The sequence below is a fragment of the Grampus griseus genome (assembly GCF_964374135.1).
Source record: "Grampus griseus genome assembly, chromosome: 4".
In the NCBI taxonomy this organism is placed as follows: domain Eukaryota; kingdom Metazoa; phylum Chordata; class Mammalia; order Artiodactyla; family Delphinidae; genus Grampus; species Grampus griseus.
Window position 1 is genome coordinate 96,364,618 of NC_138997.1, and position 18,286 is coordinate 96,382,903.

Genomic DNA, 18,286 nt, shown 5'->3' on the forward strand with positions numbered 1-18,286 from the left:
GAATTCAAATTTTTTAGATCGCACATAATAAGTGAGATCATGCAGTACTTGTCTTTTTGTGTCTGGCTTATTTCACTTAGCATAATGTCCTCCAGGTTCATCCATTTCATCCGTGTTGTCACAAATGGCAGGATTACCTTCTTTTCCAAGACAGAATAATAGTCCTCTGTGTGTGTGTGTGTGTGTGTGTGTGTGTGTGTGTGTGTGTGTGTGAGTGTGTGTGTGAGGCATTTTCTTTATCCATTTATCCACTGACAGATACTTAAGTTGTTTCCATATTTTTGTTGTTGTGAATAATGAACGTGCAGGAATCTTTTCAAAGTACTGATTTCATTTCCTTCGAATATATACTCAGAAGAGGGATTTCTGAATTATGTGGTAATTCTATTTTTAATTTTTTAAAGAACCTTCATAATGTTTTCCCAATGGTGGTACTAATTCACAGTGCATAAAATTACCCTTTCTCCTTATCCTTGCTAATACTTATCTTTTATCTTTTTGTTAACAGCTCTCCTAACAGGTGTGAAGTGGTATCTCATTGAGGTTTTGATTTGCATTTCCCTGGTGATTAATGATGTTGAGCACCTTTTCTCAACCTGCTGGCCATTTGTGTGTCTTTTTTGGAAGAGTGTCTATTCAAGACTTTGCACATTTTTTAATCGAGTTGTTTGTCTTTTTCTGCTATTGAGTTGTATGAGTTCCTTATATATTTTGGATATTAATCCCTTGTTAGATATATGGTTTGCAAATATTTTCCCCCATTCTGTAGGTTGCCTTTTTATTTTGTTGATTCTTTATACTATGCAGAAGCTTTTTAAATTGATGTAGTCCCACTTGTTTATTTTTGCTTTTATTACCAAGACATCAGTTTTAAATGTGAACATAAAAAACTCAATCATTGAATTTTATTTATGAGGCAAATTGAAGGGCTCTACTGAGTTCCCCGGGGGTAGAAAAACATAGAAAAATCCCATCTGAGGACCACAGGTTGTGTGTGTTTAAGTAAGTAAGAATAATCCTGTGAATGAGCAGGAAGGAAGAGCCATGAATTCAGTTAACTACTAGTTTGGAAACTTCTCATGTTGCAAAGTTATGGGGGTTAATGGATTAATTAGAATGTCACGAAACAGTTTGGGAGGGTCATTTGGGGTGTAACCTTCATTCCTGGGCTGATAAGTACTTGTGCCAATGCTTAGATTTTTATTTCATTTAAAGCTGTGTGGAATAATGGGAAGAAATAATGGACTTTGAGTTGAACAAATCAGGTTTGAATCTTGGTCCCATCACTCAACAGCAGCATGGCCTTGAGCCTGTTATTTAAATTCTTTTTTTTTTTTTTTTTTTTTGCGGTACGCGGGCCTCTCACTGTTGTGGCCTCTCCCATTGCGGAGCACAGGCTCCGGATGCACAGTCTCAGCGGCCATGGCTCCTGGGCCCAGCCGCTCCACGACATGTGGGATCTTTCTGGACCGGGGCACGAACCCGTGTCCCCTGCATTGGCAGGCAGACTCTCAACCACTGCGCCACCAGGGAAGCCCCATGTTATTTAAATTCTATGAGGTATAGTGTTTCTCTGTAAATCTCATCTAATTATATTTATTTTCAGAGTAACTAAGAGGGAAAAACAAAGTAAAGCATCTGGTATGTGGTAATTACATAATTAATGGTGACTGTTGTTATCCAACAAGTATCTATACTGCACGTCTATATGCCCTCCATGGAGGCATGTGGGGAGCTTAAAGGGAAGGAAGATGTGACTTATGCCCTCTAGAAACTCACTCTTAAGTTGTGAAGATGTCCACCCAATTGGCTATAATATAAAGTACTGTAAGAGAAAAACAAGTACTATAAAAACACAAAAAAGGAGAGATTTCTTCCAATTCTGCTTGGAGAAGTTTCATGGAAGAGTTTTAGGAGCCCGACAGGCAGAGTTAGTGTGGAAAGGATTTTCCAAATACATGCAGTATTTTTGAACAAAGCCCAGAGATGGAGAAGCTCAGAATGAGTCTGGAGGAAGGAAGCTGAGCTGTCAGGTAGAGTGAATGAACAGAAGTAGGGCCAATGAGGTGCAGTCCTCAAGCTGGGACCAGATCATGTAGCGACCAAGACGCTGTTCCAAGGATCTTGACTTTATTCAGTAGGCAGATAGGGAGCCATGGAAGGTTTCTGATTAAGGGAACAATAAGATGAGGGTTGCATCTCAAAGTAATTACCCTGGCAACTCTACGTGGTATGCATAGAGCATGGAGAGACTTGTGATAGAAACAAGAGCCAGCAGTGATTGAGCACTTACTCTGTTCTAACAGTATTACTCATTAATCCCCTCAACAGTCCAATGAGCTAAGTGCTACAGCCTTGCCCCCTTTTACAGATGAGGACATTAAGGAATAGAGATGTTAAGTAACTTACCCAAGGTCACACAGCTAATAAGAGGTCAGTCCTGAATCCAGGCAGTCAGACTCTGGAGTCCATCCTCCAAACCATTACTCTGTATTGCTTCAAAAACGGACCAGGGGCTTCCCTGGTGGTGCAGTGGTTGGGAGTCCGCCTGCCGATGCAGGGGACGCGGGTTCGTGCCCCGGTCTGGGAAGATCCCACATGCCGCGGAGCGGCTGGGCCCGTGAGCCATGGCCGCTGAGCCTGCGCGTCCGGAGCCTGTGCTCCGCAACGGGAGAGGCCACAACAGTGAGAGGCCCGCGTACCACAAAAAAAAAAAAAAAAAAAAAAAGCTGACCAGAAGTTAAGGATGCCTGCATGCTACCCTGCCCTGCCTCTGCCTGATGTTTCTTCCTCTTCCTTGCTCCTCAGTTTGCTCATCTCTGAAATAGGAGACTTGAATTGGGTTTCTGAGATGCTTTCTAACTCTTGGGGTTTTCTTTTTTGTTTTTTTCTCTTTTGTTTAAATTCTGTATTTGAATGTGGGCCTGATCTATTTGATCAGTACAGTAATGGAGGAAACACAAACGTGAAATGGTTGTGCAAGTTAAAGACAGAAACTCTAACCAAGTTTTGTTTCTGATTGATTTTTTTTTCTTCTGAAACTTTCTCTTGCTTCAAATTTACTCCAATCAATTAAAAACATACAAACAAGCATAGAAGGTACACAATGAAAAAGAATATGTACATGTTTTGGTGTATTGAATGGCAATGAGCTAATACATAAGGGAACTGCTCAACTCTAAGATTTACAAACACTAAGAATACTTACTAATTTATCGTAATCATGCTTTGAAACGATGTGATAGTTACTACTCAAACCAGAGTATTAGTTCACAATGACTCACACAGAGCCCCAGGATAAGGCAACTCATTGAAAAAAGAAAGTCAATATTGAACAAGTCCCTTAAGCCGCATTTCTCTCTGCGCTCAGCTAGTTGGGACAAAATACACACTGCTTTTCCTGACTAGTAAACAAGGTTTCTGAAGCAGCTGAATCCAAGCTGTCATTTCGCCTCTCAGCATTTTCCGGTTTTTCTTCTTATTTCAAGATGCGGTGCTCTGGTCCCTGTCTGCAGCGGGAGTCCAGACTCTGGTTAGTTTTCGTTTCCAAGGCAACTGACCAGCCCAACAAAGCCACAGCGGCGCCGGGCGCGCTGGTCCCGGGGCCGCGGAGCCATCACTGCCGTGCGTCCTGTTTTCTCCGGACCTTCCTGGTGATCTCCCGGGTCTTCGGGTGATCTGCGCTTTACTTCATGCGTGGCTGTCTCTTTGTGTAAGAGTGATAAAGAGGAAGCTGATAATTCGACAGGCCCGACTTTATCCGACTGCCACTTCTAGCCTCTGCTACAATAGACAGGATGAATGCATTTTCTCTCATTCACGCCCTCTCTCCATCTCGTCGTCTCCTCGCCCTGTCTCTCTCTCTCTCCCCCCCTCCTTCCCTCTCTCCCTCCCTCTCTCCCTCTCTCCCTCTCTCCCTCTCTCCCTCTCTCTCTCTCTCTCTCTCTCCCTCTCTCTCCCTCTCTCCCTCTCTCCCTCTCTCTCTAGCTCTCCTCCTCCCCTTCTCCTCTGGCAGTAGCCTTCTTAATGTAGTTTAATGGCTTTACAAAGAAAGCCAGGCAGAGGAGCACTTCTCAGTAGCTGTGGTCGGACCATGACCTAGCTGACCATGAACTTGGAAGGGCTTGAAATGATAGCAGTTCTGATCGTCATTGTGCTTTTTGTTAAATTATTGGAACAGTTTGGGCTGATTGAAGCAGGTTTAGAAGGTAAGGGAGTGCTTTTTAGTGACTTCTAAAAATTCTCTGTTTTGCAATAAAAATTTCTTAAGCGAGTATAAGAGGCACCTGAAATGAGATCAGAGAAATGTTACTCTGGGGTGGACATAAAGAGAGGTGGGTTTTTCAGGATAGGAAAGATTAATAAAATAAACTTTCTGCAAGTTTCAGTAATGTTTTCAGAGCAAAAGAATGTTAAAAGTATGAGAAACACTTTGAATCAAAATGTTAGAACCTAAACTGAGATAAAATGTTTATAATTGGTATGTCTGCTTATATTGAGAGTATTTAGTCCATATTGATGTTATATTATTTTATCTAATATCCCCTTTCATTGTATCAGCAAATTTTATTTGGATATATTGTGAGGTCCACTTGTTTATTGCTATGTAAATGCATTCATCAAATCGAAATGGTTATACATTGATTATAATTTCTTGTGGTTTAAGCTTGGAGCCTAAGAATGATAAGCTTTTTATACGGTGTCTCAAGAAGTATTTATAACATTACTTATTTTACATCCCAACGGAGATTCTAAGGGGCAGAGTCCCCAATTCATATGACAGATCTTAACATAGATTCCAAAGAGCCAATTGTTTTTCAGGTGTTGCTGTTTACATTCATCAGATGCTCATTCCCCTATTCTCCTTAACAATCTCTCTTTCTTTAAAAAATAAGGTGTGTACTTGCCTGTATCTTTTCCTGAATTTGATGTTTCTCTGAGTAAATTCAGATGATTATTTTCTTACTGTGTGGAACACATTTGAGAGTATTTTTGCATATGGCCAGTAATTGTTTCTGTAAAGTTGTCAGAGCAATTTTAAAAGCATCCCTAGGTGATGTTTGAAGTAGTTATGCTTTGATATTCTTCTTGTTTCAAATTTTAAACGAGTAAAAATGCAAATATGTTATAAATGTATTTACATTCACAACTAATTCAGTCCTCTGGAGAATGACTGCCACATGTGACATAAATAAGGCTGCATTTACAAATAGCCAACGTCAAATTACAGTAAGTGTGTCACTCAGATGTAGGTTATAGAAACCTACATTTGTAATTGGTTGTGTGGGGGGATAGGGTGGAAAGCAGGGTTTGTTGAAGTAATTTTGAAGTAAGTTTGCAGAATGCTTTTTGCAAGCCCTTTCTGATGGCAATATTTGTAGTTCTAAAAAGAGGATAAAATTCTGAATTCTGGGAGTAGTGATTGCTCTTTAAAATTGCCTTTATCTTTTGCATTGTTGTGATAAAGCAATAACTTGGTTTGGCTTCTCTGCCCTTTAGTGTGTGTTATTTTCCTGGCAAATGTGATCGGGACCTCCCATTTTAATGCCCTGGTTTTTATTCTCTCTGAGACTGACAGTTCCTTGGAGTAGTGTTGGTATTTCTAGCTGTGTTGAGGGACTTTTTTTTTTTTTTTTTTACCTGAGTTCATGGATGATTTGTGGTCATTCTTTAAACTCTTTTGACATTTTACTGTGCATTTTGTGATTGAAACCTCCTCTGATATTGGTTTTGTTTTAGGAGCACGAACATTTACTCTCCCAAATGATAGCATGTGTTTCCTTCCTCTAAGGACTGCTAACCTTTATGAAACTATTTTTTCCTATTTTTTATTATATTTCAAAATATACTAATTTGCATGAACAGTTTCTATCTTGTATTTTATATTTTACAGTATCAGCATTTTCCAGGCCAACATTGTACTAATACTATGGAGAGAATGTGCTTTCTCATAAACTTCAATATAAACCCATATCTGAATTCCAGGTTTTAGAAAGTATTTTGAAATGGTAAAATGTTAATGACCACCTGAAGGAGGAATTATACTCAATATGTAAAAGTTGATAGAGAAAGAGAGCAATAGTGCTTTCGATTTTGAGATTTGTATAAGACTTATCGCCAAAATCAATGCTAGAGTCAGAAAACCTTCAAAACAATATTTAAGTTGACCACACACTTTGTTTACTGGAGCTATAAAACAAATAAACAGACTGATAAGCTCTAATTCATTGAATATAGTTTGAATATATAGATCAGAATGCGCACACTTTAAAGTTACAACCTAGTTTTAATGAATAAAAAGTATAAAGAACATTTAATATCAAAATAACATCTTCATAGATTTTTCTGAAGCTTTCTTCAAAACAAACACGGGTGCTCCTTTCATTCAGATTTATTTTCAAATAAGAGTTCTCTTCCTCCCCCCTCATTTACATATCTAAGTTGAGGATAATGATTTCTTTCACCTTCCTTATTTCTGTCTGCTCAAGTGACCTAGTAAAGAAATTTGAGTATTAAGTAGAAAAATTTGAACCTAGGTTAAAGCCCTATGAGGATGATTTTGAGGGTTTTTTTTCCCCCTAAACAATTAAACCTTTTCATCTAAACTTATAACTGTTTTATAGTGTAGTCATCATTCAGAATGTAGTTTTTTTGTATTGTTATATATGCAACATGCATTATGTCCTCAAGGGCATGTATAATACTATGTTTGCATAATATAGTTATTATCTTGCTTTAAGTATGTATAGAAAAAATGTACTTCAAAATAAATTGGTAACATTAAAATCTGAAATATTTGTATTTGCTTATCTTTGAGTACTTTGAGCTTCCATTCTTTGCAGGAGACTGTGGAGTGGGTCCTGGATGTCCTGGGTCCTTCTCTTCCAGTCTATATATGATATGCATAAACACATAATGCTACACATAGATCCATGGCATGTATTTATAAACAAAAAAGTTTCATTTAGCAGGTAACAGTCTTTAATATGAGAAAATAAGACAGTAGTAAGAGTACAGACTCTTACCCCTCCTTTGCCACTCTCTTGCTTTCTAACCTTGGGTAAGCTACGTTACCTCTTTAGTTGTCTAAAATGAGAAAACTGGACTTGATAACCTTCATGGAAGTTTCCATTTAAAAAGTTCTATAAGTCTATCAGGTAATTAAACTTTGATCATTTATATAACACATATCCTTTTTTATGAAATGGGTATCAATGGCCTACTTTGGGATTGATATGCAGTGCTGTTACTAGGCTGATCTTTCCTTCTCTTCCATAGTGGGATAATTCATCATACCTCAGGAGATTTTCATTGTATTTCAGGAGAATAGAGAAATGTCCTTTCCTGTAGCTCTAGAATTTGGCATTTGGGGCTGCTATTTTAGGCATCCGTGTGATAGAGTTTCTCAAAACTTACATGGGATTTCAACAACAGATAAACACATCATGTTATAATTTATTAATATTTCATAGTTCAGTTCTTTTCTTTCTTTTCATTTTTGCAATTCAAAGTTCAATATTTCTTTTTAAGAAAAGAAATATTAATACCAGGTCAGTATGCATGCAAATAATATTTTTAACTTGAGCAAAGTTTTGAGGATAATGCACAATGCCAGAGTTTTGAATTCACAGATTCTCTCTACTTAGTGAGGAGTTCAGGAAGCTCCAGGGTTATGCTGGTTTGGAACACTCCTAAAACCTCACAAGAGTAAATTACCTCTTTTCCAGCTATAAAAATGAAAGTGGTTTTCTGTTGACACATTCCAGGGAGAAATTGAATCAAAATTTTAATGGCAAAGCTATTTCATTATCTCTATATGCAACACTGGGCTGTGAAAATATCTACTTTTCATCCAAATATGTATTAAATCATGCTGAAGTAGTTACTGAATTGAGAAAGAACCATTCTTCTCCCTACTACTAACCTTGATAAAAGGCAAAATTTTACAAAAATGCAATAACACACGTGACTTGAAAAAAAAATCTTTTATTGGTAATCCTCTTTGATAAAAAGACAAAAGAAATTAACTGATAATCTAATCCCTTTGTAGAATACACATTAGAATTTCTTTTGTATTTATTGAGCTCACTTTATTTAGCAGATATCTGTGATGCTGTAATACAGCTTCCCCAAGAGGTCTAAGCAAGGCATTAGCCATATACTCAAAGATGGATTTTCAGAACCCTGGTTCTTAATTCTGCTGTGCTGTTGACAGAATTGTGGGTGTGTTGGGTCTGTCAATAAATTGGGCCAACTGGAAAACTGTACTGACTGTGTGACCATTCCATGATGTTTAATGAGGACCAAGGGACTGGAGACGACTGGGAGGGGGTTATGATTTCTATCTCGGATCGCTTAATTGAAATTTACAAAGCAGACTTCTAAAATTCTCCTAGAATTCTGCTTCTCCAGATGCAATGGGATACCAAAGCTATGTGTATTTCAACTATCTGGAAAGTCTTTCTAAAGTGAAATGTTTAAGAAAGGTAAAAGAGTTTATAGAGATATTAGAAAACTTAAATTATTTTTTACACAATCTCAATGTGGAATAAAGGGAATACTCATACAGTTTGATCTTCTTTGGGGTCTTTTATAGTTAATATTTCAAAAACATTAATATTGACAAAGGGGCTATTGGAAGAAGAGGATTTAGTGTGGTCAGAGATTATATTCAGAGGATCCAGAATTATTTTGCTTGGATTCTAATCACTGTTTCACCTCTTAATAGTCATATGATTTGGGGCTGTTACTTGACCTCTGTAATCCATATTTTTTATCCATAAAATGAAATAATGATAAATAATATTAATATCTTGCTTTATTGAGGGTTACCAATATGCAAGGCAAGTTTTAGACGCCAGTATGATATTAAACTGTGTATTAAAATGTTCTCTAGGATAGTATAGAATTAGTATTAATATTAGTATACTAATATTTAATCTTCACCCTGGTCCTCTGAGGTAGGTACTATTGTTCTCAGTTTAATGATGAGAAAATTTAGAACTATAGAGGCTAAGTAACTTGGCTCAAGGTTACTCAACCAATAAGTCATAAAGCTGGAATTCAAACTCAGGCCATCAGGTTCTATATCCTATTTGTTAATTTCCTAGACATTACAGCATGATGGCAATGGCAAATAATTTGGTGAAGGGGAGAAAGTGTTAAGTCAAGTATCCATTAACTCTTTCTACAAGGCTTTCTTGAATACATTCTCTGTGTGAACACTCTCAATCACTAACATTGTTTAATAAGCAAAAATGTTCATACTGACATACTGACTGTAGTATTCTACGCATAGCATAGAGAATATTATAAAGCCCCTATCTTATAAATTAGACATAAAATCTTACAACGTAAATGAATCTTCATTAAATTTCAGTCTAATCAAAGACAGTATTCATTTGGGCTCTGGGGTAAAAATTGAGAAGAAAGTCGATATATGTGTTCTGTCTCAGACTGAGCCCAGTTTCTGTCTGGTTTGTCTGTGGGTGACAGGTGGGACTGCTGGAAATAAGTGGGACAGAGAAGGGCTGGTGAAGGAGAAAACTCTATATATTATGTTACGGTGTAAAGATGAGACCCTGAGTCCGGGAAGGGGGTTATTTATAAAAGGGTCTAAGATTTATGAGCAGGAATGATTGGAACATGGATAAAGGAATAGATGATTCACACTGGATTTTGGGTCAAGTGCATCCAGTGTTGGTTTCTAGTATAAAACAAGGGTTTTAGTCTTGATAAGCATGGTCATCAACAGAAAACACATACTCCAGCCTTTATCAGCAGGTATAAAGCATGAAGGAACACAGTTCTAGCTATGGGAAACAGAGTTCAAGGGAGGAAGGAAAGCTTAACTTAGCTGAGAATTCACTACTAGGCAAACAGAGTAAGAGGAGTGTTACATATACTATGCCCTGGAATTATCTTATCCGGCAAGTGAGATTGTAGGTGTTATTTCTGTTTTGCAGATGGATGAAAATGGAGATTCAGAGAGATTAATAATTTGCTCGAGGCCACAGGGGAATAAGTGAAGGAACCTGAAATAGTTGCAATACCTTCATGGTGGTACTGATCCAAATGACATTCACTATACTACAGAAAATAAATATTCAGAAATGGGATACATTTTACACAGATAGATAAAAGCCACATTTAATATAAACTTTAATACAGACTATCCCTAAAAATTGTTACTTTTCAAAAATTTGCCTTATTTTTTGTTTTACTTCTGCTTCTATGTAGAGGCATTCTATGTGAAAACACAGCTATGATAATGAACAAAAAGAAAATGAGGAAGAGGAAAAAAGGAAAGATACATTTATAAATCACGTAATTGAAGCTGTGATTTATTAAGGCTTCATAAAATGGAAAATACTTAGAAATTACCAATTCCAAATCAATCATTTCATAGATGAAGAAACTGAGTCCCAGAGAGAATAAATGACTTACTGAATGACTTGATTTTGACAGGCTTGTCTCTGCAGAGAAAAAATCTAATGGATTATACTCAGACAGTAAACTTCAAATATAATCTAAATTGCACCAAATATTTATCCAAATTATAGCTCTCCTTAATTCTGCTAGTGGAGCAATCACTCTAAAGTTCAAGGATTCTAAGATGTGGGTGATGGGAAGTGGTTTTGTGCCTTAGCTTTGTCATTAGAGACAGGTGCCACCACAAAGAATCCTTAGGCTGAGGGACTTGGTCATAAATTGAGGTGTTTTCCACCTTGATGACTTGTCTGAATAAGTTAGTGGTAGAGAGTCATTACCCCCTGACAGTCATTCAGTGACCCCAATGGATGAATTTCTGGAAGGCACAGGCTTAATAACCAGTAGATACATTTACAAGTCACAAGTGTACTTATCCTAATTGTTCACCATTCTGATTATTAAAAACAAGAAGCACCTTGTTTATTGCCTGCACCGTCTCGCACCCATGAAATTGGTGAAATTTACCCCCACTGTCCAGGCGGTTGGGGGCAATTATTTGAAAAGCATTGAACATCATCAAGATGAATCTTACTGCTAAAAATATACCAATAGTATGGTTCAGCTGTTACAGGGAGGCTGTAGAGTATAGATGCTAAGAACATACTCTGAAGCCAAAATAATTGGAATTAACAATATTTAAGTTCTGTCTCTAATATGTATTAGTTGTATGATTTTGTATAAGCACCCCAACCTTCTGTGCCTCAGTGTCTTTATATCTTAAATAAGAATAATCATAGCACCTCCCTCTCCTGTGTGTTGTACAGATTGAAATGTTACTATTCGTGTGTGCTTAGAGCCAGCTCTAGAATATTATAAATGATTTGTGTGTTTTGCCATTATGGCCACGCACATCATCTTTCTTTCCAAAAAAAGGAAACCACCACTCAATATCTAAAACCAAAAGCTGAATTCATTGCTTGCTAAGCAAGTGAGAACCGCACTTGTAGGATACAGTTGTTCAGAGAAAAACACTGCTAATGTTATTTAGAGTTTTCAGCTTTCCAAAGAGTGGTTATTATTAATGGGAAGTTGTCATTGATCAATTGAGTTGGGTTTAAAACTGGTTCTGGTGCTACTTGTTAATATAATTGAAAAATGATCATTCATTTCCTTCCTTGAAACTACAGTACAGGAACTTTTTATTTTCACAGTAAACAACATTTAAGATTATTTATTGAGCACCTCCCAAGTATCAGCCGCTGTTCTAGACACTGGAGATGCAGCCTTAAGGAAAGAGACAAAATCTTTGTTCTTGCAAGCTGATCTGCTAAATTTTGAGATACAAACTATAAATGCTACAGAAATGTATGGAAGACAGAGTAGTTATAGTATAATTCATTCATTCATTCACTAAATATGTGTTTCTCTACTATGCTTCACACATAGTTCTAGGCACAGTAATGAGCACAGTCCAAGTCCTTGTGGAATTTATATACTATTGGGGAAACAAGACAAAAAGATAAAGAAACAAAGGAATATATAATCTGATATTTAATAGAAACAAGCACAAAATGTAATAAAGGGACAGAAACAGGCATGTTATAATAGAGTGGTCAGAAAAGCCCTTTCTGAAGAATTGATCTTACTGCCAATAACTGAATGAAATAAGTGTATGTGACATCATAGAGTCTGGAACAAGAGGATTACAAGCAAAGGGATGACCAAGTACAAGGGCCTTTGTTTACAAGTGTATTTCTTGTGTCCAAGGAGCACAGATTTGCTGGTGGAAGTGGAGCAGAGTGAGCTGGAAGGTTGGTGGTAACAGTGGAGGGATGGGCAAGGGCACAGCATACATGGCCATCACAAGGACTTTGAGTTTTGTTGTTTGTGTACTGGGAAGTCACTGAAAGATTAGGCTAGGAAGTCTCTATGAGTCCCCTATTCCAGCTTATTTTCTGGGCCTTGATATTTTTCACACCATATCTGCCTGCCCCAATGTCAGCAAAGGGTAGGCAGACACCTCTTTGCCCTGCCCCAGACAACTGCCAGGACATTGACTCATTACCTTTTGTCAGACTTCTTTTATCTGGAAGAACTTCCTCTATTTCCCATGACCGATCTTTAGCATATGCTGTGGACTAAATATTACTTTCTTTTTGTTGAGCTCGATCTGCCCTTTTACCAGCCCTGTGAGGTTGGAAAGCAGGTCTAGTCTTCATTTCTCCTTACCAGGCTGCTTCAAGATCCTAGGATACAAACCCTACTCTTAATTGCATCTATAAGAACAGTGTAAATTGTCTCAGTAAGACTTCGCTAGAGAAGGTATTTTAAAAACAATCAAGTAATATTGCTTGAGCACCTGCCATAGTGAGAGTGTTAAGATAGTGGAGGCAAAGAGGCAGATTTCACAAAAAGGAAAGCCATGTTGTTATCCTTTGAGTAACTCCTCCTCTCCCACATATTAGCTTCAAAGATAAATATTCAAATTGGACACATTCCATATTGAGATGAGAATAAGATCCCAGATATTTGTACTAATGACATTTTTTTGGAACTAGCAAGAATTATAGACACTGTAGTCCAATCCCCTCATTTTATGAGTAAATTGAGGCCCAGGAAGGTTAACTGACTTGTTAGAAATGACAAAACTAACTGGTAGCATTAGATACCATAATAAGTATACAATCTATGATAGAGTGATAAATTACATTCTAGGTGAGAAGCTAATAACTTTACATTTTATAGTATCTAATTTTATAAAACCGTGTAAGAATAATCTTATTAGCCATAATTACAGGAATTCTGGCTCTTAAGATTGTATTATGAACATTTTTTCATTACATTGCTATTTTCTGGTGTTTTGTCTCAGGAAGATGTGGGGGAGGGGGAGGTTTCTGATACACAGGCAGAAATAAGTCTCCTGAAAAAAACTGGTGAGGTGTGCCAACACGTGATCCACAGTGGTGAAGACACACCGAATGCTTAGTGCTTGGGCATTCAGGCAGGCATCACATGAATATAGGAGTGGGGCCTCGAGTAGGGAGGTCCCAGAGCGGTGAGCAAGAAGTTGGCATCAGATGCTAATAATACCAGTAACACCTGAATGAGAGATTTGCGGAGTCTGTGCCAGGCACCATGGCCAGCACTGTCTGTGCATTATTCATGTTGACAACAATTTTTATGAACCAGTCATATAATTGAAGATTAAAGAAATGAGAAAGTATATGCTGTGGAAGTTTCAACACTTGGATCATATACCTAGAGGTGGTCTAGCTGGGATTAAAATCCATGCTGTCCACTGGAGAACACAGGTTCTCAGCCACCATGTACCTGCCTCTCAGGTAGGGCTAGGTCATGGTCAGAGACAGAATTACCTTGACGTAAATGAAGGTTAAGCTATAGATTTCCTTAAGTATGTGGGCCCCTCCCCATTCCCATTGTAAATAAATATTAACTTCCACACCAAATTTTGTATATGTCATTTTTCCCTCTTTTTTAAAAGATTCTTATCTTCCAAATTATATAAGATTCAGGCCTGACCTAACCAAGATCTGCCCCTACTGTGAGCTTAGAAAATCTTGCATTTTCTGGCACATGAAGTCCGTAGCTGGGGATACAGAAATAGAGGTTCATCCACTAAGACAGGAAGCTGGATACAAACTTCCCATTAGGGGTCCCCATGTCTCTCTGTGAATCTCCATGGCTACCCAGGCTTCACGACTGGCCCGATAAGGAAGAGACCATCTGGCAGCATGACATCTCCAGGTGTGGCTGGCTGTAGGGGGAATGAAGTCCAGTTCCCCACAGAGTTGACTCAGGAACTAGTTGTGCTTGAACCTGCAGGAAGGTCCCAAGGGCTGACTAGCAGCATGGCTGAGTGGAGAGAGCACGGACTTTCACATCAACAGATGTGGATTTGAGTCTGACCTCCTTCACTTACTAGTTGACCTTGGGCAACTTACTGGATCTCTTTGAGCCTCAGTTTCATCATATGTAAATTGACCATTTTCGTGAAGACTAAAAGAGAAGAATGGACAGTCCCTGGCTTTATTATGGTGCTCTATAAATGTGGCCAATTATTGTACATACAGTATAAAAGCCAGGTAGGGCAAAGACTGAGGAAAGGAGGCATGGGTAAGCATCATCTATTATTTATTTATCATTTGTTTTATATACGATTATCTAGCTGTACGCTACAGATTCGGAGTGCCACCCTAGAAATCTTTGTGCTTACCTTTGCCCTCCTCTTCATCTAGGACAAATGGACCCTTTCATGTTCATAGGTATTCATTCATTCATACATACATTTATTTAACCTATACTTACCAAGCTTCTACTGGATGCTGTTCTAGGGGCTGGAGATATGACAAGGACAAAAACACTGAGGTCCCTGCTGTTGCAGAGGAGTTGGCCTTGATTGCAGCAGAGACTCTCCTTCCCTGTATTAGATGCTGGGGAAGGCAGAGAATATGGATGTAAATGTTGGTGCATTCATAACGGGAAGCTGAGAGACACTGTCTGATTGCTTTCTTCTGTTAAAATGAAGCAGAGTGAGGTAAAAAGCATTTGTGGGGTGGGGAGTAATGGATGTTTTAAAGAGAGAGAAAGTATAGTATAGTCTTTTCAGAGCTTGGGGGAGTGACTTTACTGAGCAAATGTGAGACCATTGCTGGGCAGTGCTTAGTGCCCATTTGAGATCTGTGGTCATCATTTTAAAAGAAGACTCTCCCTGGCTGGGATACAGTAAGCACTCTTTTGGGTACATTACTGCTAGATCATTCTTTCCAGACATGTTCAAAGAGAAGGGCAGAACGGGGTAGCAAGTGGAAAAATGAGAAAAATAGCAAGGGAATTAGAGGGAATATGGTTAATACAATCTCCAAATATGCAAAAACAGATATAGTGGCTCAGACTGTGGAGGTCCAACTATAGAAGACTTGAAATGGAACCAGGTGAGGATTGTGTCCTCCAGCTGTGTGATGAGGTGGAGACCAGTGATTGAAAATTTTATTTCTCAATTCTGTGGCCATAATGGTGTAGTATAAATCAAAACAACTAGTAAAATTGCTTGAGGTAGAGGATCCAACACAGTGTTTACAAATATTAGTTTATTTGTTATGGTGAAAATGCTTGAGAAAATACTCTCAGACTGCTCTTCAAACAACAGATGAATTCCTTAAAGTTGTGTATTTAGTGTTCCTTCATAAATGGAGTAAAATTCAAATACACAGAAAGGAATTTTCTGCTTAAATTCTGAGTTTGAAACAAAGCTTTATTCATCAAATATTTTTAGTGATGATGCATTTGTGCTTTTCTTGTTTCCACAACTTTTAGCCACCAGTTTCTTCTTAGCTTTTGGGAAGTTCGATATCTGGTAGTTACTAATCTGATGCCCTACCTTCAAAACTGTGTGTTCAATGACTATTAAAATCAATGAGGTATGTAATTTTGTATGTTCATGTATACATACACACTTGTACCCAAATATGTGTTTGTGTAAGCATACACTAGACTCATGAGTGCACACACTTAAATACTTCACACACACGTGCGCACAAATACACAGGCACACACACACTCCCACAACATAAGCCATGAAGTTTATCAGTTGATATGATAAGCTGTTGAGCTCTTCGAAGAACCTGATTCTTGATTCTTTTGCACCAAGACTTATGAAGATTCCTTGGGAGATGGACTTATACTTAACCATATGTACAAGAACAAAGGCATAATGAAAAAGAGCACTGGAGGGAAAATGAAGCTTGACTATGGGTTGAAGTGGAATATGCCATATATCTTTGGAATACAAACACCCTGACTGCAGTCTCTAACTAGCTATGTGATCTCAGGCAAGTTATTTCACCTTCCTGATCCTCTAGATCTAGCTCACAGACTATTGTCTGCAAACAGTACATTTTTAATGGACATAAAGTGCTTAGAAAGACTAGTTCTGGTCGCTAGTAAGTGCCCAGGTAAATGCTTTTACGTCTTCCCGGTTTTTGCTCACCAGGTCCTACACCTCCCTCCTTGAGTTTTGAAAGGCCCTGTCTTGTGGTTTCCTGGATGCCTCTTGTGGGTTCAACTTGCTGCCCTTCCTGAGCTTGGATTCCTGCCTCACCCGATCAGTGTCACCTCTCTTGGCCATGCTTCAGTTCTGAATTCATTCAGTGTGGGCAAGAGCCCCATTTCATTTGCATGTTGACACATTCTCCCATTTGCCTAGCATATGTCTTATGAGACTGTCAAATACCACTGTGTTGAAAAGATGTTTAGAACACATTTCTTAAGTTAAAAGAACAAATTTCAAAACAGTATGCAAAATGATGACCCCATTTTAAAATGTATACACAGGGTGCAGAGAGAACAAACGCTGGCATTTTTGATTTCTCCTTTGAACTCGTCTATTTTGGGCTTGTGTTTTTTTTTTTTTGGTTGTTGTTTTTTTTTTTTTTTTTTTGCGGTACGCGGTCCTCTCACTGTTGTGGCCTCTCCTGTTGTGGAGCATGGGCTCCGGACGCGCAGGCTCAGCGGCCATGGCTCACGGGTCCAACCGCTCCGCGGCATGTGGGATCCTCCCGGACCGGGGCACGAACCCGTGTGCCCTGCATCGGCAGGCGGACTCCCAACCACTGTGCCACCAGGGAAGCCCTGGGCTTGTGTTTCTATAATACCTTAGAGGTTACTTTTAAAAGGAAAAGAATATTAATATGAAATACACATTATTTTTTTCCAGTAGGAGAAACACAGTACCCATTGGAACACAATCATTTATCAATTTAAAAATTAAAAACTCTTTTTTTGATCCAGAAAACATATTTAAAATTGAGGAGTTCTGTGTTTATTTATCTTTAAGATCCTTCAGAAGAAACATCTTGGAACTTGAAGGTCAGATTTTTATACTTTGAAGTCATTTTTCAACTTCAAGTCAAACAATTTCCACAGTGGTTGATAAAGAGCTGTCTCTATAGGTATTCATATGTCAAAGAAGTTATCAGAGGCCTGGGATATTGATATTTTACCTAAGAGCCTCACTTATCTAAAAGAGGAGCTCATTTTCTGCACCTTTTACAAGAAACTGTAGTTTTACGACTCTGAGGAAGAAACCGTTTCACTCCATTTATGTGTTTTGCTTCATTTCCTCTGAAAGGGAAGACTGGACTGGCTGTGTGATAGTGAGAAAGGGCGGGGCAAGCAAGGAGAGTGCAGAGGGGGAGTCTGCTGCTTCTTGGCAATCCTTGGCTTCCCTCACTTCTGAGCTGAAATAATTCTCCTTCCGGACAGCAGCTTGCTTGCGTCTGAGTGGGCACCATTCATGCGAAAACCTAGGTACGAATTATTTAATCCGGGGAACAGATTGAAAGGAAAGGAGTGATATAAAGAGGCTTCAAGAAGTAGAAGGAAGCAGTTAAGACCATTGCAAAGATTCCACTGCATGGCTCCTTAGCAAGGAATTCTAAATACCCCTCATACATTTTTTTTTTCTTTCAAAAGTACTTTATAAAATTTGGCCATAGGGATGATCTGCATAATTTTCCTTTTTCATTACTAGATTTTTTTTTCTTACATAATGAATGCGAAGAAAACTGCACTGACCTTGATTCATATTGATGCAATTTGGGGGAGGAAAAAACTCTACATTGAGGCTCTAGGCTCTGATCTGGGAATATAAAGAAAGTAACATAGGATCTGCACTTTGACAGAACTTAAGTCCAAAAACAACTCCCCTGAAATGATAGCATTGTGGAAAGAACACAGCATTGGTTTCAAACAATCTTGTTTTTATCCAGACTCAGCCACTAGCTAGTTATCTGATCTTAGTTTTCCTTCTCTGACAAGTGGGGATAAGACTGACCTT

General features: G+C 38.3%; 1 protein-coding gene across 1 annotated transcript in view; it reads left to right on the plus strand.

The window, feature by feature from the left end:
* Positions 1-4,045: 4,045 nt before the first annotated feature.
* The window catches only part of KCNIP4 (potassium voltage-gated channel interacting protein 4), a gene marked incomplete at its 5' end in the record, with an annotated part of 525,330 nt that continues 511,089 nt past the window's right edge, over positions 4,046-18,286 (plus strand). Inside the window, one exon of the mRNA XM_082653963.1 lies at positions 4,046-4,208. Within this exon, the coding sequence (XP_082510089.1) occupies positions 4,109-4,208 (100 nt within the window). The remainder of the gene's footprint in view (positions 4,209-18,286) is intronic.